This window comes from Natator depressus, chromosome 23 (genome assembly GCF_965152275.1).
Source record: "Natator depressus isolate rNatDep1 chromosome 23, rNatDep2.hap1, whole genome shotgun sequence".
Classification (NCBI taxonomy): Eukaryota; Metazoa; Chordata; order Testudines; family Cheloniidae; genus Natator; species Natator depressus.
In genome coordinates, this window is record NC_134256.1 from 9,050,716 (window position 1) to 9,069,312 (window position 18,597).

The following is an 18,597-nucleotide window of genomic DNA, read 5'->3' on the forward strand; positions in this document are numbered from 1 at the left end:
CTGGCGGGCATCGCTGCCTTCAGAGCTGATCCCCCTGGCAGCAGCCACAGCTCTCTGCTCTCCACTCTGTCACCCTACTCTTCGGGCGTCCTACTCAAAGACCAGTCACGACTGCAGTCACTGAGCTCAGGGAGGAGTGCACCATTTTAATGTGTGCAGCACACTCATTTTACCAGAACACCAGGCTCCTTGGGAAGGGATTATACATTGCTGAGGTTCAATCCTTTTAAGAAAACTCTTCACTATCCTGTAATGCAAGCAGTGAAGAGCTGTCCTAGGTTGACCTAGCCATAATAACTGCCTGTCGTGACAAGCGGAGAGCGGGGACTGCTGCCCAGGGGGACAGCGCTGCCTTCACAAATCAGGGCAAATGTCCAGTTTTAGTGAAAAAGTAGGGACGGCCAGAACAGAGCTGAAAAAGGGGACTGTCCCTGCCAAAACAGGACATATGGTCATCCTACTACAGAGGGGGTGAGAGTGGGGCATTTTGAGGAGTGGGGAGCCATTGACACCTTGTGGAAGCTTTTGGTAATTACAAGAAATCAGAAAGGTTTCAGCTGTCAATATGCTACTCACACAAAGAGAAGGGGGAATAATGTGGATGTTCCCGAACATCATCCCCTGTGAAATGTGCAGTGGGGCTCGTGTCTGGATGCAACTGCCGTCTCCAGGTCTAGCTGTGTAGTATTACTGCAGGGTGTTTATACAGCACAAGGAGGGGACGGGGAGGGACTGAGGGGCCAGGACAGAGTGGGGAGTGAATTTGGGAAGGTTAGAGGGAAGCTCTCTGTATCTGTAACCTAACCCATTCCTTTCCATTAAGCAAGGCACCATCCTGCAGCTGCACTCAGTTCTGCACCTTATCTACACACTAGAAACTGTAATCATCATTTACTGGGGGCCCAGGCTGGCTGCTGCACAGACAGACATGGTCTGGTGCCCTGAGCTCAGGGTGTATTTGGCACAGACAGACAGATGGGGCCTGGTGCCCCGAGTTCAGGGGGCATTGGGTACAGACAGATAAGAACACCAGGCTTTACCAGGGTCTGGCGCATCGGGCACAGGCAGACACCCATAGTCAGTCTCTCCCCATAGCTCATTTAAATGTTGGGATGGTCATTGCGTGGGGACGGAACCGGCTGTCCTGTGCACCTGACAATGGTTCTGCATGGCGCACCACATGCTGTCTGCATGACGGGCACAGGCTACTCAGGGATGGGCATGGGAGCTGCTGGGAGCTACACCAGGGAAAGCTGGGGGTGGGGTGGAGCAGGGAACCTTCCAGGTGAGCTGCGGGGGACAATGGAGCCAGGGGCTCCACAGGGGGAGCGGAGACTCCCAGCCCCAACCCCCAGAGGAGCCCCATCAGCGTCCCCACAACCCAGGCAGCTGGCAGCCCTGGGGCTGCTCTGTGCAGGATCCCACTGGCCCGTCTCTCACTGCAGGCTGAGCCCAGCCCAGCCTGGCTGGCATGCGGCTCTCACAGCACCACGTCTTCCCTCACCAGCCAGGTCATCTCGTTGTCGGTCTCCTCGGGGGTTTCTGGATTTGCCACTTCCTGGGTCTGGGGTGGGGTACCTGGAGCCTCCAGCTCCTCCAGATGCACATGGCCTGCAAGCAAGAGGACAGGATGAAGCACCCAGGCCAATGACCTTTGCCCCTGGCACCACCTCACCCAGGTGCCAGGGGACCTTTTAAATAGAACCTCACCGTAGGGTTGCCAACTTTTGAATCACACAAAGCTGAACACCCCTGCCCCTCCCCTTCTCCAAGGCCCCGCCCCCACTCGCTTCATGCCCCCTCCCTCCATTGCTCACTCTCCCCCACCCTCACGCACTTTCACTTGGCTGGAGCAGGGGGTTGGGGTGCAGAAGAGGGTGTGGGCTCCAGCTGGGACTGTGGGCTCTGGAGTGGAGATGGGGATGAGGGGTTTGGAGAGCAGGAGGGGGCTGGGGCAGGAGGTTGGGATGTATGGGGCAGGGGGTACGGGCTCCAGGAGGGAGTTTGAGTGAGGGGACTCCAGGCTGGAGCAGGGGGTGGGGGTCTAGGAGGGGGTTAGAGGTGCGAGGTCCTGGCGCCGCTTACCGCGGCTCCTGGGAAGCAGCCACCAGGTCCTTGTGGCCCCTAGGTGCATGAGCGACCAGGGAGGGTCTATGCACTGTTTTCATGTCTGCAGGCACTGCCCCCACAGCTCCCACTGGTTGCAGTTCCCGTCCAATGGGAGCTGTGGAGCAAGCACTCGGGGCGGAGGCAGCGCGTGGAGCCTGCCATAGCCCCAGGCCCCCGCTGAGCCACTGACCGGAGCTGCCATGGTCATTTTTTGAACAGGCGTTCTGGTTGAAAACTGGATGCCTGGCACCCCAACCCCACTGCCAGGGCAGGGCTGTAGGGACGGGGCACCCGCAGGCTGGGACCGTGGGCCTGTGCGTGGCAGTCAGAGCAGGGTCCCAGTAGCTGTGAGAGCAGCAGGGCCCCATGCAGGGAGGCAGCACAGGGCATGGACAGGGCACTGGGTTCCAGCTGGCGCTGTACTCCTGGGTTAGGATAGCAACCCTCATCCTAGCCCCGCTTCCTTGCAGCACTGTGCTCAGGGTCCAGGCCTCTTACCCAGGGGGTTCCTAGCAGCTCTGCCCCGACGCCTCCTCCAGCAGAGCAGGGCCCCGCAGATCAGCACCACGACAGCACCCAGGCTGAGGAGCACGGACCAGAGCAGCCCAGAGCCTGGGGAGAGAGCCAGGCAGTGAGCTGTGCCCCCCTCCACGGACCTGCCACAACCATGGGGCTGATCCCTGACTCTGCCCCACAGCCCCTGAGACTGACTCTCTCCCCGCCCACAGCCCCCTGCCAAAGCTGACTCCATCCCCTCGCCTATAACCCCCCATGGCCCGACTGTCCCTACCCCACAGCCACCACCCCCCCACCGGCTGACTCCCTCCCCTGCCCCACAGTCCCTATGGAGCTGATTCTGTTCTGCTCTCCACAGCCCCCATCCTGAGGCCACCTCCCTGCCCCACCCCACAGCCCGACCTGGGATTGAGTTTCTTGCGCTCAGAACCTTGGCTGCCAAGCCCACGCCCTCTGCCACAGGCCCTGAGGAGGAGGGCGAAGTGTGGGACAGTGCAGGACCCTGCGTGGGGGATGGCTAAGGGGTTGTCAACTGTCAATCACACAAACCCAAACACCCTTGCCCCGCCCCTTCCCCAGGCCTCACCCCTTCTCACTCCGTTCCCCCCCCAGCCTCCATGGCTCGCTCTCCCCCACCCTCACTCACTTTCACCAGGCTGAGGCAGGGGGTTGGGTGCAGGAGGGGGTATGGGCTCTGGGAGGGAGTTTGGGTGCAGGAGGGGGCTCAGGGCTGGGGCACGGAGTTGGGGTGTGGGAAGGGGCTCAGGGCTGGGCTGCCCCCAGGGAACACTCCCAGCCCAAGGAGTCTGGGGGAGGGTGGGGGGATGTGTTAGAGAGAGGGTTGGGGGCACTAGCTCCCAGAGGCCCTGCCCCCCAGACTCCTCCCCAGGCCCCACAGGCTCTCTGCCCCCCAGATCTGTGCTCTGGGTTTGCCTGCAGGGGTTGCAGCCTCCAGCACCGGAGCCAGGGCTGGCAGGAGAGGGAGCCCCGTGGCAGAGGAGGCTGCTCAGAGACCCAGGAGTGGTGCCCCAGGCTGAGCAGGGCTGTCGGAACCGCTGGGACATCCTCGGTGTGGTGAGCAGGAGCCCTGGCGCTGCCCCCCTGGAGCCCGGCCACCCCCTGGCATGGCCAGGGTGTCCCTCCCGCCCACCCCATGTCTGCAGGAACATGGGCATGGCTACGGCGCACAGCGCTGGTCACTCACCGGCCTGCCCAGCACACACCACGCTGGCCTCGGAGCCACGGCCACACAGCCCGGGACCCAGCCGGCTCAGCTGGCACTCAGTGATGAGAGACTCCTGGCCCAAGCAGCTCACGCCCTCCAGCCAGACGTCGCCGGCCCCGTGACCGAACTGAGCAACACCCGGGGCCGACAGCGCCGTGCCGCAGCCCAGCTGCTTGCACACAACCCCCGCCTCCGGCAGGCCCCAGCCGGCATCACACACGGCACCCCAGGTGTCGTTAATCAGCACCTCCACTCGCCCAGAGCAGGAGCTTGGGCCACTTGTCAGCCGCAGCCTCAGCTGGCCCTGATCTGAAACACAAAGCACGAGAGGCTGTTCCCTGCTGCCAGACGCCCGAATACCCGACACTGCACGCGGATGGGGTGTGTGTGTCTGCACAGAGCATAGAGGAGCGTTTCTATTTCATCCAACCTTTGTACATGTGTGCGCGCATTCACTCACACACACACAAACCCCCCCCCATACATATGCTGCTACACAAGCAGACACACACAGAATCCCATGCACAACTGCTATATGGCCCTGTTCACCCATACACACATTGCCTCAAATACACACATACTGCCATTAGGGTTGCCAACTGTCTAATCGCACAAACCCAAACACTCTTGCCCTGCCCCCTTCTCCGAGGTTCTGCCCCCACTCACTCCATCCTCCCTTCTTCTGTCGCTCACTCTCCCCCACCCACTTTCATCTGGTTGGGACAGGCAGTTAGGGTGCAGGAGGGGGTGTGGGGTGCAGGCTTCGGGAGGGAGTTTGGGTGCGGGAGGGGGCTTAGGGCTGGGCAGGCGGTTGGGGTGCAGAAGGGGGATGGGAGCTGCAGCCAATGGGAGCTGCGGAGTCAGCACTCAGGATCAGGCAGCGCATAGAGACTGCCTGGCCACCCCTGTGCCTAGGAGTCAGAGGGACGTGGTACTTGCTTCCGGGAGCCATGCGGAGCCAGGGCAGGTAGGGAGCCTGCCTTAGCCCTGTTGCGCTGCTGGACTTTACCTCCTAAAATCTCCTGGATTGGTTTCAGTAGCCTCAGAGATCAAGGCCAATTCCGGGAGACTCCCGGGCAGTCTGGGAGGGTTGGCAACCCTAACTGCCACACATGTATGCAAGTATTCATAGACTGTCCTGTGCACACCCCTTCACACACACACACAGATGCTGCCACAAACAGGTACAGAGACAATCACACACAAACCCCAAAACACACACATACACCACCACACCTAGGCTGACTCTCAGGGGTTAGCACCCTCTTCAGAGCCCCCACCCCACTTCCAGCAGCACAGGCTCCTACCACCCTGTTTGTTACCTGAGCACACAACACTGGCATCTTCTCCAGGGTTACAGCCATGCTCTCCCCAAGGCTTAGCCTTGCATTCGGTGAGGGCAGCTTCTGCCCCTGTGCACTGAACCTCATCCAGCCACACATGGTCAGATCCTTGTCCAAAGTGAGCCCCATGTGGTGCTGATAATGCCGTCCCACAGCCCAGCTGCCTGCACACAACTTCAGCCTCGGACAAGCCCCAGCCATCATCACACACAGTTCCCCACTGCTGGTTATGAAGCACCTCCACTCTCCCAGCACAGCGACTCGGGCCGTTCACCAGTCGGAGCGAAGCCACTTCTGAAATGCCTGAGCCTGCAAATACCCCAAGGGAATAAAGACTTAGGGAGGTTCCTGTGCATCTGATCTGTAGTGACACAGGGAACGTAGCGCCTTGAGACACAGGACTGGCTGGAGAGGCAGACTCTGGAAATTGAGAGCAAGGAAAATGCCAGCTGTTGCTTGTCTCTACTGTGTTCAGGGAAACAGAACTTTGTAAATAAACCAGACTGCACAAAAGAAACACTTGACTTGTGTAATCAATTTCTTCTCTACCCAGAAACACCCGTCAAGGCCCCACTATGGAAAATGCAACAAATGGGCAACACTCCTCATTTAGGAAGAGCAGAGGGGGCACGTGGCAGTGGGGGGGTGGCACCCTGACTTGCTTTACAGTTAGTGAGCACTCAACAGTGCTGGACATGGAAAGCATAGGGAACACTGTTCCCATTGAGACATGGCAAGAGGGGGTACCACTGGGATCTGCAACGCCCCCCAAATCAAAAAGACTAGGGTGAACAGCACTTTGAACGCCTGCTGCAATGTGTTGAAAGACACTCTGTGTTGCTCTGGGGAATCAGTGTATGGGAGCCTGCAGGGATCTTGTGCTGCCACGAGAAAAACATCCCTGGAGTTTCTAAGAATGATCAGTGATAATTTTCTAACACAACAAGTATGGCCCCTGCCTCGGGCTGGCCCTACAGGAGACTGACGGATAAAGGAGAATTTATCACAGAATTACAAATGGGAAGGTGCAGAGGTGCAAGTGATCCAGACCTGATTACACTGGCTATGTGCAAACACAAAACTGCCCTGACAGTGATGATGGGGGGTACTAGATGTTTGCTGCCCTCTGCTGGACACCCCACCACTTTGGCACACCCTGCCCTGACAGGCTGCCCTGCTGGAAGGGAAGAGCAGTGATTTCAGATCGCCAGGGGATGCCTTGAGAGGTCTCCCACGATCAGCTGCAGGCAGAATCAGCGAGAGTTGGTCCCTCAGCACCTAGAAGCATGGGGAGCAGAGAGAGATCAGGGCCCAGCAGGGCAGATGAAAAGGGCTGGCTCCTTCTAGCGGCCTGTTCTGGTGAAGCTGGGACAGGGAGGGCAGGTGGGCCAGTTTCCCAAAGCTGAAAACAATTATGAGCAAAAATTGATTGAGAAGAAAGGTTTAAACCCAAACTGTGAATGATAATTGGAAAATGTTTAGGATGCCCTAGTGATTGCTCTGAATGATCCCAGCTAACATTGCAACCCCCCCCCAGCTCCAGCTGTCAACTCCACAATCACAGAAGATGGATTAGTTGGTTAAAAAAATATTCTGGTTAAGAAGGGAAGTAATGCAGCAACAAATAATAATGATGATGAATAATTAAAAACAATATCTAACAAACAGAAAATGAGGGAAGCTGAAAGCGAAGGCTATAAATTAGCAGTAAGGAGATGCAGACAGTTGATAAGGGAACCTAAAGTATCAGTGTATATAATCTATGGCCAGTGCACTTCAGTACAGTTATGCTGGGGCTGGTGGGGATTGCAGGGTTAGTTGGGATCATTCAGCGCGATCACTAGGGGCACAGGGCAAATAGGTAAGAGTCTCTGTGTGTAAACAGGAACTGAAGGCAGCCCTGGGTATCTGTCATCTCTACAGGGTGTGAGGGGTGGGATCGAAGAAAAGCCCAAGAGATCACAGTGCACCCCCTCAGAAAGGGGAAAGGGAGAAAGGAAAACAAACACACCAGTTGGCTTTCCAGCAAGGCCAGAACAGCCCAAAGCTGCAGAGCTAACAGCCGAGCAGATGGAGAAGAGGCCTAAATGCACAGAGGGCCCAGAGAGACGGGTTGTGGTGAGTCCAGGCTGCAGCAGGGAATGAGGGTGGGTGAGTAAGGGATGCAGAAGCTAAGATGAGGGTTGCCAACATTGTATTTAAAAATACAGGCCAGACCTCAGATGTCCCCAGTCTTGACTTGAACCCCTGGTGGCAAGTCCCTTCCTCCCACCCCCGACTTCCTAGGGCTTGTCTCTCTCCAGCTCCAGATGCTGCAGAGATCCCAGGGCCTCAGGTGCTGGGTCAGCAGCTGCTGCGACTCCTCTTCAGGTTCTGCGTGGGCGCCAGGTGCCGAGTTGGAGGCTGCAGTTGCTGGTCTTTGCCTGCTGCAGGGCTGTGAACCCTACGGGGGACGTTGGCAAGACTCTGCGAGCGGGGAGGCTACACCCCGGGAGTACTGACCCCCCTGCCAGACAGAGCCCCTTCCTGACCCTGGCCCTTCAGCACAGCTCCATGGACACAGCCCCGTCCACTCACCCTCTTAGACGGAGCCTGCACCGGGGCCGTGCTCAAGGGCTGGAGTCAGCAGGGGCCCTGTCCAGCAGGGGTCCAGTATTCACAGGCGCATCTTTCTACTCCCCTCCCGACCCTGAGCGCAGCCTTGTCTGCTTTCCCTGAGAAGCACTGAAGGGTCGGGAGGGGAGTGGAAAGATGTGTCTGTGAGTACTGGCCCCTGCCGTTGGGATACAGGATTAAAGGTGTCCCGTGCTGACTCAGTACGGGACAGGCAATTTTCTGTTTAAATAAGCTACATCCCTTGTAATATGGGACTGTTGGCAACCCTAGATGAGACCCAGAGCAACATCTGTCAACAAATGCTTCCTTACTGGGCCACATCACCCTAGGCTACACAAAGGCAGCACAGAAAAAGGGGAAGGGTCTGGTAACACAGCAGAAACAGCTCCATCTGACCCAGCCGTTTCCAAACTCCACCCCTGCAGAATGTGATTGACAGCACCCTGCGGGTTGGCCACTCTGGGTAGGCAGATTGCAGAAATTCCCTCAGGTGTAAGTCTTTCTGAGCTCAGCAATCAGAGGAGAAACAAGGGAATGCCGTGCACTGTACAATGGGCCTGCAGCAGAGTCGTTGTCCCTCCCAGAAGCTTCACAGCTGCTCAGATGAAACCGTTCAAGACAGTGAAGGAAGAACTGGATGAGCATTTCATGCCACGCTGCACGGTGGTGTCTGAACAGGAACAATTTCACTTATGTAAGCCAGAGAAGGGGGAGCCAGCGAATGAGTTATAAGAGCCCAGGAGCACCTAGTCGAACACTGTGGCTATTGGGTGGTGAGTGAAGAACGTATCAGAGACAGGCTCATGGTAGGGCTGAGGGTCAGCCAACTATCAGAATGACCCCAAAATGTACCCAACTAGACTGTTGCTGGTCTGAGTTCCAGAGAGTTCAGGAGAAGGAAGATGAATAGAAAACTCAGCAGAAGAGGGACTTTGACAGGGGCCACAGAGTCAAATCCTTGGGAACACCGAATCCCAGCGATCACACTGGGGTGGAAGATTCTCGAGAAAAGGGAGCAGCACTGGGATGTGCTGGGACCCCTTGATCCTACTTTGTTAGGGAATCATCTGTTGGAACTGGTGTCAGTTTTGTAGGTTCTAAAGCCAGAAGGGACCATCGTGATCATCTATTCTCACCTCCGGTATAACACAGGCCAGAGAACTGTCCAGAAACAATTCCTAGAGCAGATGGTTTAGAAAAACGTCCAATCTTGATTAAAAAATTGCCAGCAATGGAGAATCCACCACAACCCTTGGAAAATTGTTCCAGTGCTTAATTACTGTCACTGGTACAAATGTATGCTTTATTTCCAGTCTGAATTTGTCCAGCTTCATCTTCCAGCCACTGGATTGTACTATACCCTTCTCGGCTAGACTGTTCCCTATGTAGGGACTTATAGATTGTGATCAAATCACCTGTGACGGGGTGGGGGACCCCCATCCAGTGTGGGGTGAGTGCACCCCCATCCTCCGAGCTGCCTCAGGTCGGTGAGGCCAAATGGCTAGAGTCAATACAATTGCCTCTGCCTCCAGTACTGTATAGCCTAGTGATCAGAGTCAATTCGGCTGCCCTTGTCCTCAGGGGGTAGAAAACCTGATGGTAAGCGTTGATATGGATCCTTTATCCCTCAGGGCTGTGTGGCCCAATGGCCAGAGTCAATAGGACTTCCCCTGCACCTCAGAGCTGTGTGGTCCAGCCTCAAGAGGACCGTCAACTAGCAGTCCAAGCTCTGGTTTGGAGGAATAGGGGTTGATAAGGAGGGCCCCCCTAGCTTTCCATGCCTTCAGCAGATTAACATGATACATGCGCATTGCACGACATCACACTGGTAGCTAGATTTCATAATCTACTGGTCTGACCCGCCGAGTGACCTTGAAGGGACCTTGCCACTTAGCCAGGAGTTTGGATTCCATCGAAGGTAACAGGAGTAGAACCCGGTTTGAAACTCGGTAAGTGGGCCCCTCTGTTATATTGCTGAGCCTGGGTCCTCTGGGCCTGTGTTAAATTTTCTCTTGCAAAGGTCCCCAGCATCAGGAATCGTTCCCGCAACTGCAACACATGATGAGCCACTCCCTTCACCCTCTCGATGGATGCCAGGCCAGAAGAACCTCCGTGATACCCTCTGGAGGGTTTTTTCTCTGAGTGGGCCACATGTAAAAGGCCCCAGTACAATTTTCAAATAACCAACAGCTGTCAGAGCATTTCTTAGGTCTGGGGTTCCTCCACTACCCTATAGAGGCAGTCCCATCTTGAAGTAGGGCCCCAAGAGGTCTGGGGCATACCCTCTTCCTCCTGGTCCTTAAGTATGGCCTGTTCCCAGGCTCGACTAAGAGTCAGGTCCTCTCGTTGTTTGCGGACGAAATCACCATCACTCTCAAGTTCTGCATGTGAATCTTCTTGTCTCTCACTCAGGCAGACACACCCATAGATCAGGGATCCTCACAAGCTGAGAGGGTCTTCTAGGCTGTGACTGAGGAGCTCCCTCAGTGTTGTCCCATCATTTTCCGCTATTAGCGAGTAATGGGTGCATCCTTGCAAGAGTTTCCAAAACCACAGCTAGTCCCACCCCAAGATCACTGGATAGTCCAGTTTAGGGGCCACACCAACTGGAAGGGCTGCACTACGGTGGGAGATGTCTAGCGTTGCCCAGGTAGTTGGATAAGAGCGCACATCTCCATGGATGCATTGTAATGGTATTTGGGTCTTGTTTGGCTCAGGATCTGGGATCAGTTCACCCTGGAAAAGGGTCTGGCTACATCCAGAGACAATCAGCGCCACCGCGGGTGTCCCATTTACAAGCACAGGGACTCCGAGCATCCCCGGGGTCCTCTTTCAAGTGCGTGGTCTGGATACCCAAACAGTTACTATCCATATAGTGACAATCCCAGAGGAAATATCCCTCTTGGCCACACACACAAGAACAGTCCCGGGCTTCCTCAGCTGATGGGTATGCTTTTACCAAGCCAGTCTCTGCTCAGGGGTCTTCCTCCTGCCGAGTTGAGACTCGGGTGGCCATCAACCTCCGGGTCAGGTCTGAGGTAATGCCCGGGCACCCAGATGAATGTCATGGCCCTCCAGGTTTAGTCTGGTGTGTACTTTCCCCAACGGCTTACCTCTTCCCCCTGACTCACCAGTCGTGTGAGATTGCTCCACACTTTCGGCTGTTAAGTAATCTTCCAGCAGTACAACGGCATCCACAGGTGTCACAGGCTGGTGTCACTATACCCTTTTCTTCCCTCCTGCCAGGAGGATTTGGGTGAACTGCTCGAGGTTTACAGCCTCTGCCTCCTGGGCTCCAGACCTCTTGTTGGGCTCCAGCCACCTCCAGGCATAATCTCTGAGGCATTGGGCTCCTGCACCTCGGTCTAGCCCCGGTGGGGAACCGCTCACGATGGGACCACTGCTGGTACCAGTCTGGTCAAGGATGGCCACCTTCACCTTGACATAATCCAAGTTTTGGTAAGACAGCTGGGCTGGCCCCAGGTATGGGGCTAGAAGGGTAGCCCAGTGTTCTGGAGGTCACTGAGCTGCCATGGCCACCCTTTAAAAGTCACTGGGAAGGCCTTGGGGTCATCCCCAGGCCCCATCTTGGCAAGTTGCAGTGGGAGGCCAGGCAGCATGGACCCTGGGTTGGACTCTGTCGGGGTGACAGTCAAAGCCCCCCAGGCCACAGTAGCATTGCCATCTGCTGAACTAGCCTTTGCTGCTGGCCCTGTGGCTGCACAGGCCATTCACTCATCAGTAGCTGTTGCTAGTTAGCAATCGGTTGCAACAGCTCCGCCTGGTGCTGCTGTTGCTTGTGGTCGCTGGCTCTCAGGTAACCACTGCAAGACTTTGTCAAACTCCACTTCTAATCCTAATATTCTCCCAGTGCTAATGCACTACAACACACACATGGAAAACCCGTCCCTCTGTCAGGTTCCTAGCGTAAGCCTATCAGGAGGCTTCGATCGGTGCCCACGTTCTGCACCATGTGTGACGGGGTGAGAGAACCACAGCGAATGTGGGTGAGTGCACCCCATACTCTGAGCTGCCCTCTGCCTCAGCGCCATGAGGCCAATGGCTACGGTCGATGTAATTGCCTCTGCCTCTGGGATGGTATGGCTGAGTGGTCAGAGTCAATTCTTCTCCCCTTGTCCTCGGATAGAAAACCTAATGGTAAAGGTCGATACAGATGCCCTCTCCCTCAGGGCTGGATGGCCCAAAGGCCAGAGCCAATAGGACTGCCCGTGTCTCAGGGCTGTGTGGCCCAATGGCCAGAGTCAGCAGAGTTGCCCTCACTCGCAGGGCAGTAAGGCCTTGTGGCCAGAGTCAGCAGAGTCGCCCTGATCTGCAGGGCAGTAAGGTCCTGCAGTCAGTGCCAATGGGCCACCAGCTGGGGGTGTGTGAGGCGGCCAGGGTAGGAGGACCCAGGCCCACCCTGCTCCACTGGGTCCCAGCCCAGGGCCCCCTACCAGTGGCGGAGCGCTCCGTCACTGAGTCAGCAGAGCTCCAACCAAAATACACCAACTTCCCACAGGACTATAGCTCGTCCCCCCCGGGCCACTTCCTACCATGTCTCTTGGAGCTGCCGTCAAGATCACCAGGCTTCTCGAGCATGCGGTTCCCAGTGACTCTGATCCCTCTCGGGTGTCCACATGCACTTGGGCATATCTCTGGTCTCGGTGCCTCCGGCATCCACAGTCAGGGGTTCCAGCTGTTCCTGGGCAGGAGCCAGCAAGGAACATCTTTCCTCCTCAGTGGTCAGCCCAAACTGAGCCTAGCTGCTCCCTTTTATACTAGGGCTGCACCTGGAGCATGCCCAGTAGGGACCTGGGGATATGACTTCCTCAGCTCACAGCAGGGAGTTAACACTTCCCCTTCCAGTATGGGGTGAGTGCACCCCCCCCCACATCACCCTTTAACCTTCTCTTTGTTAAATAGATTGAGCTCCTTGAGTCTACCATTACAAAGCATGTTTTCTAATGCTTTAATCAGTCTCGTGGCTCTTCGCTGAACCCTCTCCAATTGATCAACATCCTTCTTTAATTCTGGACACCAGAACTGGACACAGGATTCCAGAAGCAGTCACACCAGTGCCAAGTACAGAGGTAAAATCACCTCTCTGCTCCCATTTGAGATTCCCCTGTTTATGCATCCCAGGATCACAATAGATCTATTGCCCATAGTGTCACACACCCTGAGCAGGGCCAGGCAGGAGATTCCTCCTCTGGCACAGTAAGGCAGGAGATCATTAACACTACCTCAGGCACAGCAAGGCAATAGATCGCTCAAACTCCCTCGGGCAGGGCGAGGCAGGAAATCTCTCACACTGCCTCGGACACAGTGAGGCAGGAGATTACTCACACTCCCTAAGCAAGGCGAGGCAGGAGATCGCTCACCCTCCCTTGGGCAAAGGTGTCCTCCTCTCATCTCCCCTCCAATTGGCTCAGTCATCCTTCCATCCCCCTGGGTTCACGCTATCACAGAGCTCAACATCCTTGGCAAATTGATACACTGCAGTATTCTCCAGTTCCCATGTATGCCACAAGAAGCTTGTCTCCCTTTTTCGTCAGACCCAATAACCTGAGTTATGTATCCAACACATGTTCTTGCTGCTCCTCTCTGCAGATATTAAGGATCTGATACTTTCCTGTCTTATCTGTCAGCAGGGAGAGGCAAAAGTCCTTTGGGAGTCATGCCCTGCCCCAACCTACTAATGGTCACACAGATGGACTTGAAAAGCCCACTGCCAGAAACACTGCTTGGAAATTGGTAGTCACTGACCATGTACGACACTTTCCCAAAGCATGTGGTGCTGCAGTGACTGAAGGGTGAAAGGACTGAAACAGCTATGACTGCACTGATGAAACAGATAGGGTTGCAGTTCATCCCACCAGGCTGCGTCTGCAGTTATGAGGAGAAGGACTTTGTATCACGGTTACTGCACGAGGTTTGCTGAGAACTCCAGATAACCAAGGTGAGTACCCGTGTTGCCTATCCTGTGAGTAAAGGGGCAGTGGAGAGAGTAAACCACACCACTGGTTCCATTCTTACAGCCTGAGTCGATGAAGACCAACAAGATTGGGAAATGAAGATATCATCTGTTATCTTAGCACAGCCATCAATCAACTATCCCTTACTCTGCTTCTGAGATAATTTGTGGACCCTGAAAACCCAGGCTTCTCAGGGACTTGCTGTTCAGCAGCAAGCACTGGCCAGGCCCCCTGCACCCTCACAGCTCAGAGATGCAGTGGAGTCTTAGGGCAGGTCGACACTACCAACTCATTGTAGCTGCGCTGCTGTAGCGCTTCTGATGAAGACGCTCTAAGCCAGGGGGTTTCAACCTTTTTTCATTTGCGAACCTTGAAATATTTCGAATGGAGGAGGGGACCCCTTTGGAAATCTCAGAAATAGTCTGTGGTCCCCCAAGGGTTCATGGACCACAGGCTGAAAACCACGGTTCTATGGTAACGACAACCTTTTGTTGACCCGTTAGGCACAGTCTGCAAACACCCGGGGCCCGCGGACCACAGATTGAAAGCCACTGCTCTCAGCCGAGGGGAGAGCTCTCCGGATGGCTTACTAACTCCGTCTCCGTGAGAGGCAGTAGGTATGTCCACGGGAGACGCTCTCCTGCCAACATAGCACTGTCTACATGGGGAGCTGAGGTCTGTATAGCTACGTCACTCAGGGGTGCGGATTTTTCACAGCCCTGAGCAACGTAGTTATACCGAAGTAATTGTGTAGTGTAACCCTGGCCTTGTCTCAGTGGCCTGAGGACAGCATTCCAGCAGGTGGAGGAAAAGAGGAGCCGGAAGGGAGCGTGGCAGACACGAGATGCCAGGAGAGAGGAGAATGGAATGCCCGTGCAGGAAGGACAGAAGGTGCAGCAGCGGCTACACGACTGGAAAAAGCCTCCTGGAAAACAATCCCAAACGTACTCCTTTTTGGAGGGGACTTTACGTGGTCATTAACAGCTGAACAACTTATCCTTGCTGATACCGAAAGCTAGAGCATGCAGCTTACCTCAGCACACTGCCATCTTCTACAGACCGCCTGTCCACAACACTGATACTCTTCTACAGACAGCCTGTCCACCACAGATAGGCCTCACCGAGAGGGCATGAGCCCTGAACTCACTGATAATCTAGGTCCAGCTATGACTGATGTCTCCATGAGCGAATACAGAACTCGAGCAGGCAGAGTGACAAGGAAACCTGTGTGGATGGCAGAGTACCTGGGTTCCTAGGAGTTATTGTTTTAAATTCTCATTTAACTGGCAGTAGGGAGGGGAAAGCTCTAGTGATCAGTGCAGACAGCACCAATACCAACAGATGGGGCTGATGCTGGATCTTTATCTGAGTCTTAAGTTACAGAGAATGACGCAGAGAAGGAGCAAAGAAGCCCAGACACAGCCAGAGAATCGCTGATCATGTGACCTTCTGAAACCTGCTAAGAGCTTTGGGGTCAGGGTGAGCTGAGAGAGACTTTGAACTGTGAGCAACAAAACTCTCCCCCTTTGTTTGATTTCTGCTGTGTTCAGCGAGACGGGACTTTGTACATGCTTTGTACATAACCAGGGCTGCGTTGCAGAAATCCAGCAATGTTAATAACTGTCTCCCTCCTCTTACTTGATATTCCTCCACTTATACATCTCAGGATCACGTTTGCCCGCTTAGCTACAGCATCTTCAATCTCCCCTTCTATCAGAAACAACCCACTTGATCCTGAAAATTAGCTAACTGCTCCGATCAAAAAGGAATAACTACAGTAAAAAGTAGTGTTTGTAATGTATCAGGAACAAACAGAAATTCTAGGAATGGCCTAGAGCCGATGCATGGCAGGGATGGTAAAATTGTCAATAAGGATGCAGAAAAGGCAGACATGGGAGATCAGTATTTCTGTTTTGCCTTTGGGAAGAAGCAGGATTACAGGTTCGGTTGATAAATATAACAGTATTTATGTACTATATGTAAGCACGATCTGAATGAGGGAAAGGACACTTGCCCAACATACTCTGGGGTGGGTATTTGCTCATGGTCATATGCTTTTGAATGGTGGTTGTGGTGTTTTCCCAAACTAATGCGGGTTCCTTTTGCCTTTTCATTAGATATTATCTTTGCTATACGCAGAGTCAGTGCTTGCAAGTTGGCAAGTATTGCCTTTGCGAGGCGCCCAAGGTGGTGTTTAATTTTCCCAGATCAGTGGGTGGGGGCTTGAGCCGGTTCTGTTTTGCTTTGTTTTGTATTGTGTTTTTTCTGTTTTGTATGGACCCTGACCCTTGCTGCCAGCTCCACCTGCCAGAAGCTTGCCCATACTTAGACTCTGTAAGGAGTTAGATATTCTGATAAGAAACATTAACACTATACAGAACCAACATAGCCCAGATCAAATGGATTAAAAAGTGGCTCTCAAAAATAATTGTAAATGGGGATTTGTCATCCGTGTGTGTGGGGGGGTTGTTTCTGGTGGGGTCTCACAGGGATCTGGTCTTGATCCCGTGCTATTCAATATCTTTATCAGTGATCTAGAAGAGTATATCAATTCCTTGTTGGTAAAGTCTGCAGGAGACACACAGACTAGTGGAGCGGTAAATAATGATGAGGCCAGGTCCTTTCTACACAGCAAACTGGGTCACTTCGTAAGATGGACTCATTTGGACAACATGTATTTAAACACAGACAAGTGTGAGGTCACACACCTAGGAACAAAGGCCCATGTCTTCAAGGGTATTTAGGTGCCTAAGTCCCATTGACTGCACTGGGATGTGGCTGCCTGAGTCCCTTTTGGGATATAGGCCAAATAACATAGGTCACGTGTACAGTACAGGGGACTGTAATGTGGAAAGGAATGACTCTGCAAAGAATGTAGTGGTCGTGGTAGAAACCAACTGAACATGAGCTCTCTGCTCGGTGCTGTAGCTAGGAGGGCCACTGCAATCCCAGGATGTATAAATTGGAGAATGATGTTGAGTGGGATCAGGGAAGTGGTATCACCTCCGTAAACGGCATTAGCGAGACCATTACTAGATATTGTATCCAGCTCTGGTGTCCACTCTTCAAACGGGATGATGACCAATTGGAAAGGGTTTAGAAAAGAGCGCCAAGTAGGGTCTGAGTTCTGGAAAACCTGCATCACAATGAAAAAACGTAGGAAGCTCTGTCATAGAATCACAGAATATCAGGGTTGGAAGAGACCTCAGGAGGTCATCTAGTCCAACCCCCTGCTCAAAGAAGGACCAATCCCAACTAAATCATCCCAGCCACGGCTTTGTCAAGCCAGGCCTTAAAAACCTCTAAGGATGGAGATTCCACCACCTGCCTAGGTAACCCATTCCAGTGCTTCACCACCCTTCTAGTGAAATAGTGTTAAATTTGCAAATGAATTTTAGTTCTGCAGTTTCTCTTTGAAGTCTGTTTCTGACGTTTTTTTGTTCAAGTATGGCTACTTTTAAATCTGTTATAGAATGTCCAGGAAGACTGAAGTGTTCTCCTACTGGCTTTTGTATGTTACCATTTCTGATGTCCTGATGTCTTCTTCTTCATTTGCAAATTTAACACCATTAATTAGGGCTTGAATAGGAACTGGGAGTGGCTGGCTCACTACAAAAGCAGCTTTCCCTCTCCTGGAATTGACACCTCCTTATCAATTATTGGGAGTGGACTACATCCACCCTGATCGAATTGGCCCTGTCAACACTGGTTCTCCACTTGTAAGGTAACTCCCTTCTCTTCATGTGTCAGTATATAATCCCTGCATCTCTAATTTTCACTCCATGGATCTGAAGAAGTGGGTTTTTTTACCCACAAAAGCTTATGCCTAAATAAATCTGTTAGTCTTTAAGGAGCCACTGGACGCCTTGTTGTCCTCTTCATACCAGCTGCCAACTAGACATTGAGCTGTTGATCACTACTCGTTGAGCCCGACGAACTAGACAGCTTTCTATCCACCTTATAGTTCATTCATCCTATTTAGTTTAATTAAGAGAAAGTTAAGACATGACTTGATTACACTCTATCAGTACCTATTGGAGGACATAGAGGGCTCTTGAATCCAGCAGGCAAAAACAGAATGAGATCCAGTGACTGAAGCTAGATATATTCAGAAATATCAGGGCATTGATACCAGTGAGGTTAATTAATTCCTGAAACAATGTATCTAGGGACATGTGAGATCCTCTGGCACTTTAAGTCTATACAGGAAGAAGAAGACTGGCATTTTTCTTAAAAATCTGTTATAACTCAAACAGAAGTTATGGCCTTGGCTCAAGAGAGATTCTCTCTAGCCTTGTTTTGCTGATGGCCTGACTCAATGCTCAAAACGCTCCCCTCCAGCCTTAAACTCTGTTAGTCTGAACAGGCTCCACCCACCGAGACTGCATGAGAATGGGAGAACAGGATCTCTCCTCACCACTGAAATGAAGCCATCTCTTGGGTAGGGCCAGGCAGCTGAGAAACAGGACAGGGAAATATGGCTCAGCTGTTTAGAACAGGAAGTGGGGAAGCAGCCTGAGTCCAATCATAGCTCCTGAAGAACATTACAGGTTCAGGATTAATTAACTAAGATGCAAATTGGCCACAAGAATGGGGATCCAAGACCTACTCTTGACAAAGTGACTCTCATTTCTAGTCCATGTAATTGGCTATGGGCTCAATTTGACACCATATCCAACCAGTGGGGTCTGTGATTACACAGTGCCCCATTGTGCCATAGCAGGGCAGGGGGTCATAGATTCATCGACTCCAAGGCTACGATGTACCTTTTTGAGCATCTAGTCTGATCCTCGAGCAGAGCTTTTACAGAAAC

At 53.3% G+C, this 18,597-nt stretch overlaps 1 protein-coding gene and 1 long non-coding RNA gene across 2 annotated transcripts in view; one reads left to right on the plus strand and one right to left on the minus strand.

The window, feature by feature from the left end:
- LOC141976577 (uncharacterized) overlaps window positions 1-18,597 on the plus strand; it is an 84,970-nt gene that overhangs the window by 11,024 nt on the left and 55,349 nt on the right. The window lies entirely within an intron of this gene.
- On the minus strand, window positions 1,344-12,408 carry LOC141976581 (scavenger receptor cysteine-rich domain-containing group B protein-like). The gene is made up of 4 exons (XM_074937614.1): window positions 12,363-12,408; window positions 3,830-4,159; window positions 2,608-2,721; window positions 1,344-1,611 (listed from the first exon to the last, which is right to left on the minus strand). Exons 1-4 carry the CDS (start codon window positions 12,406-12,408, stop codon window positions 1,481-1,483), a joined length of 621 nt encoding a protein of 206 aa, XP_074793715.1. The 3' UTR covers window positions 1,344-1,480.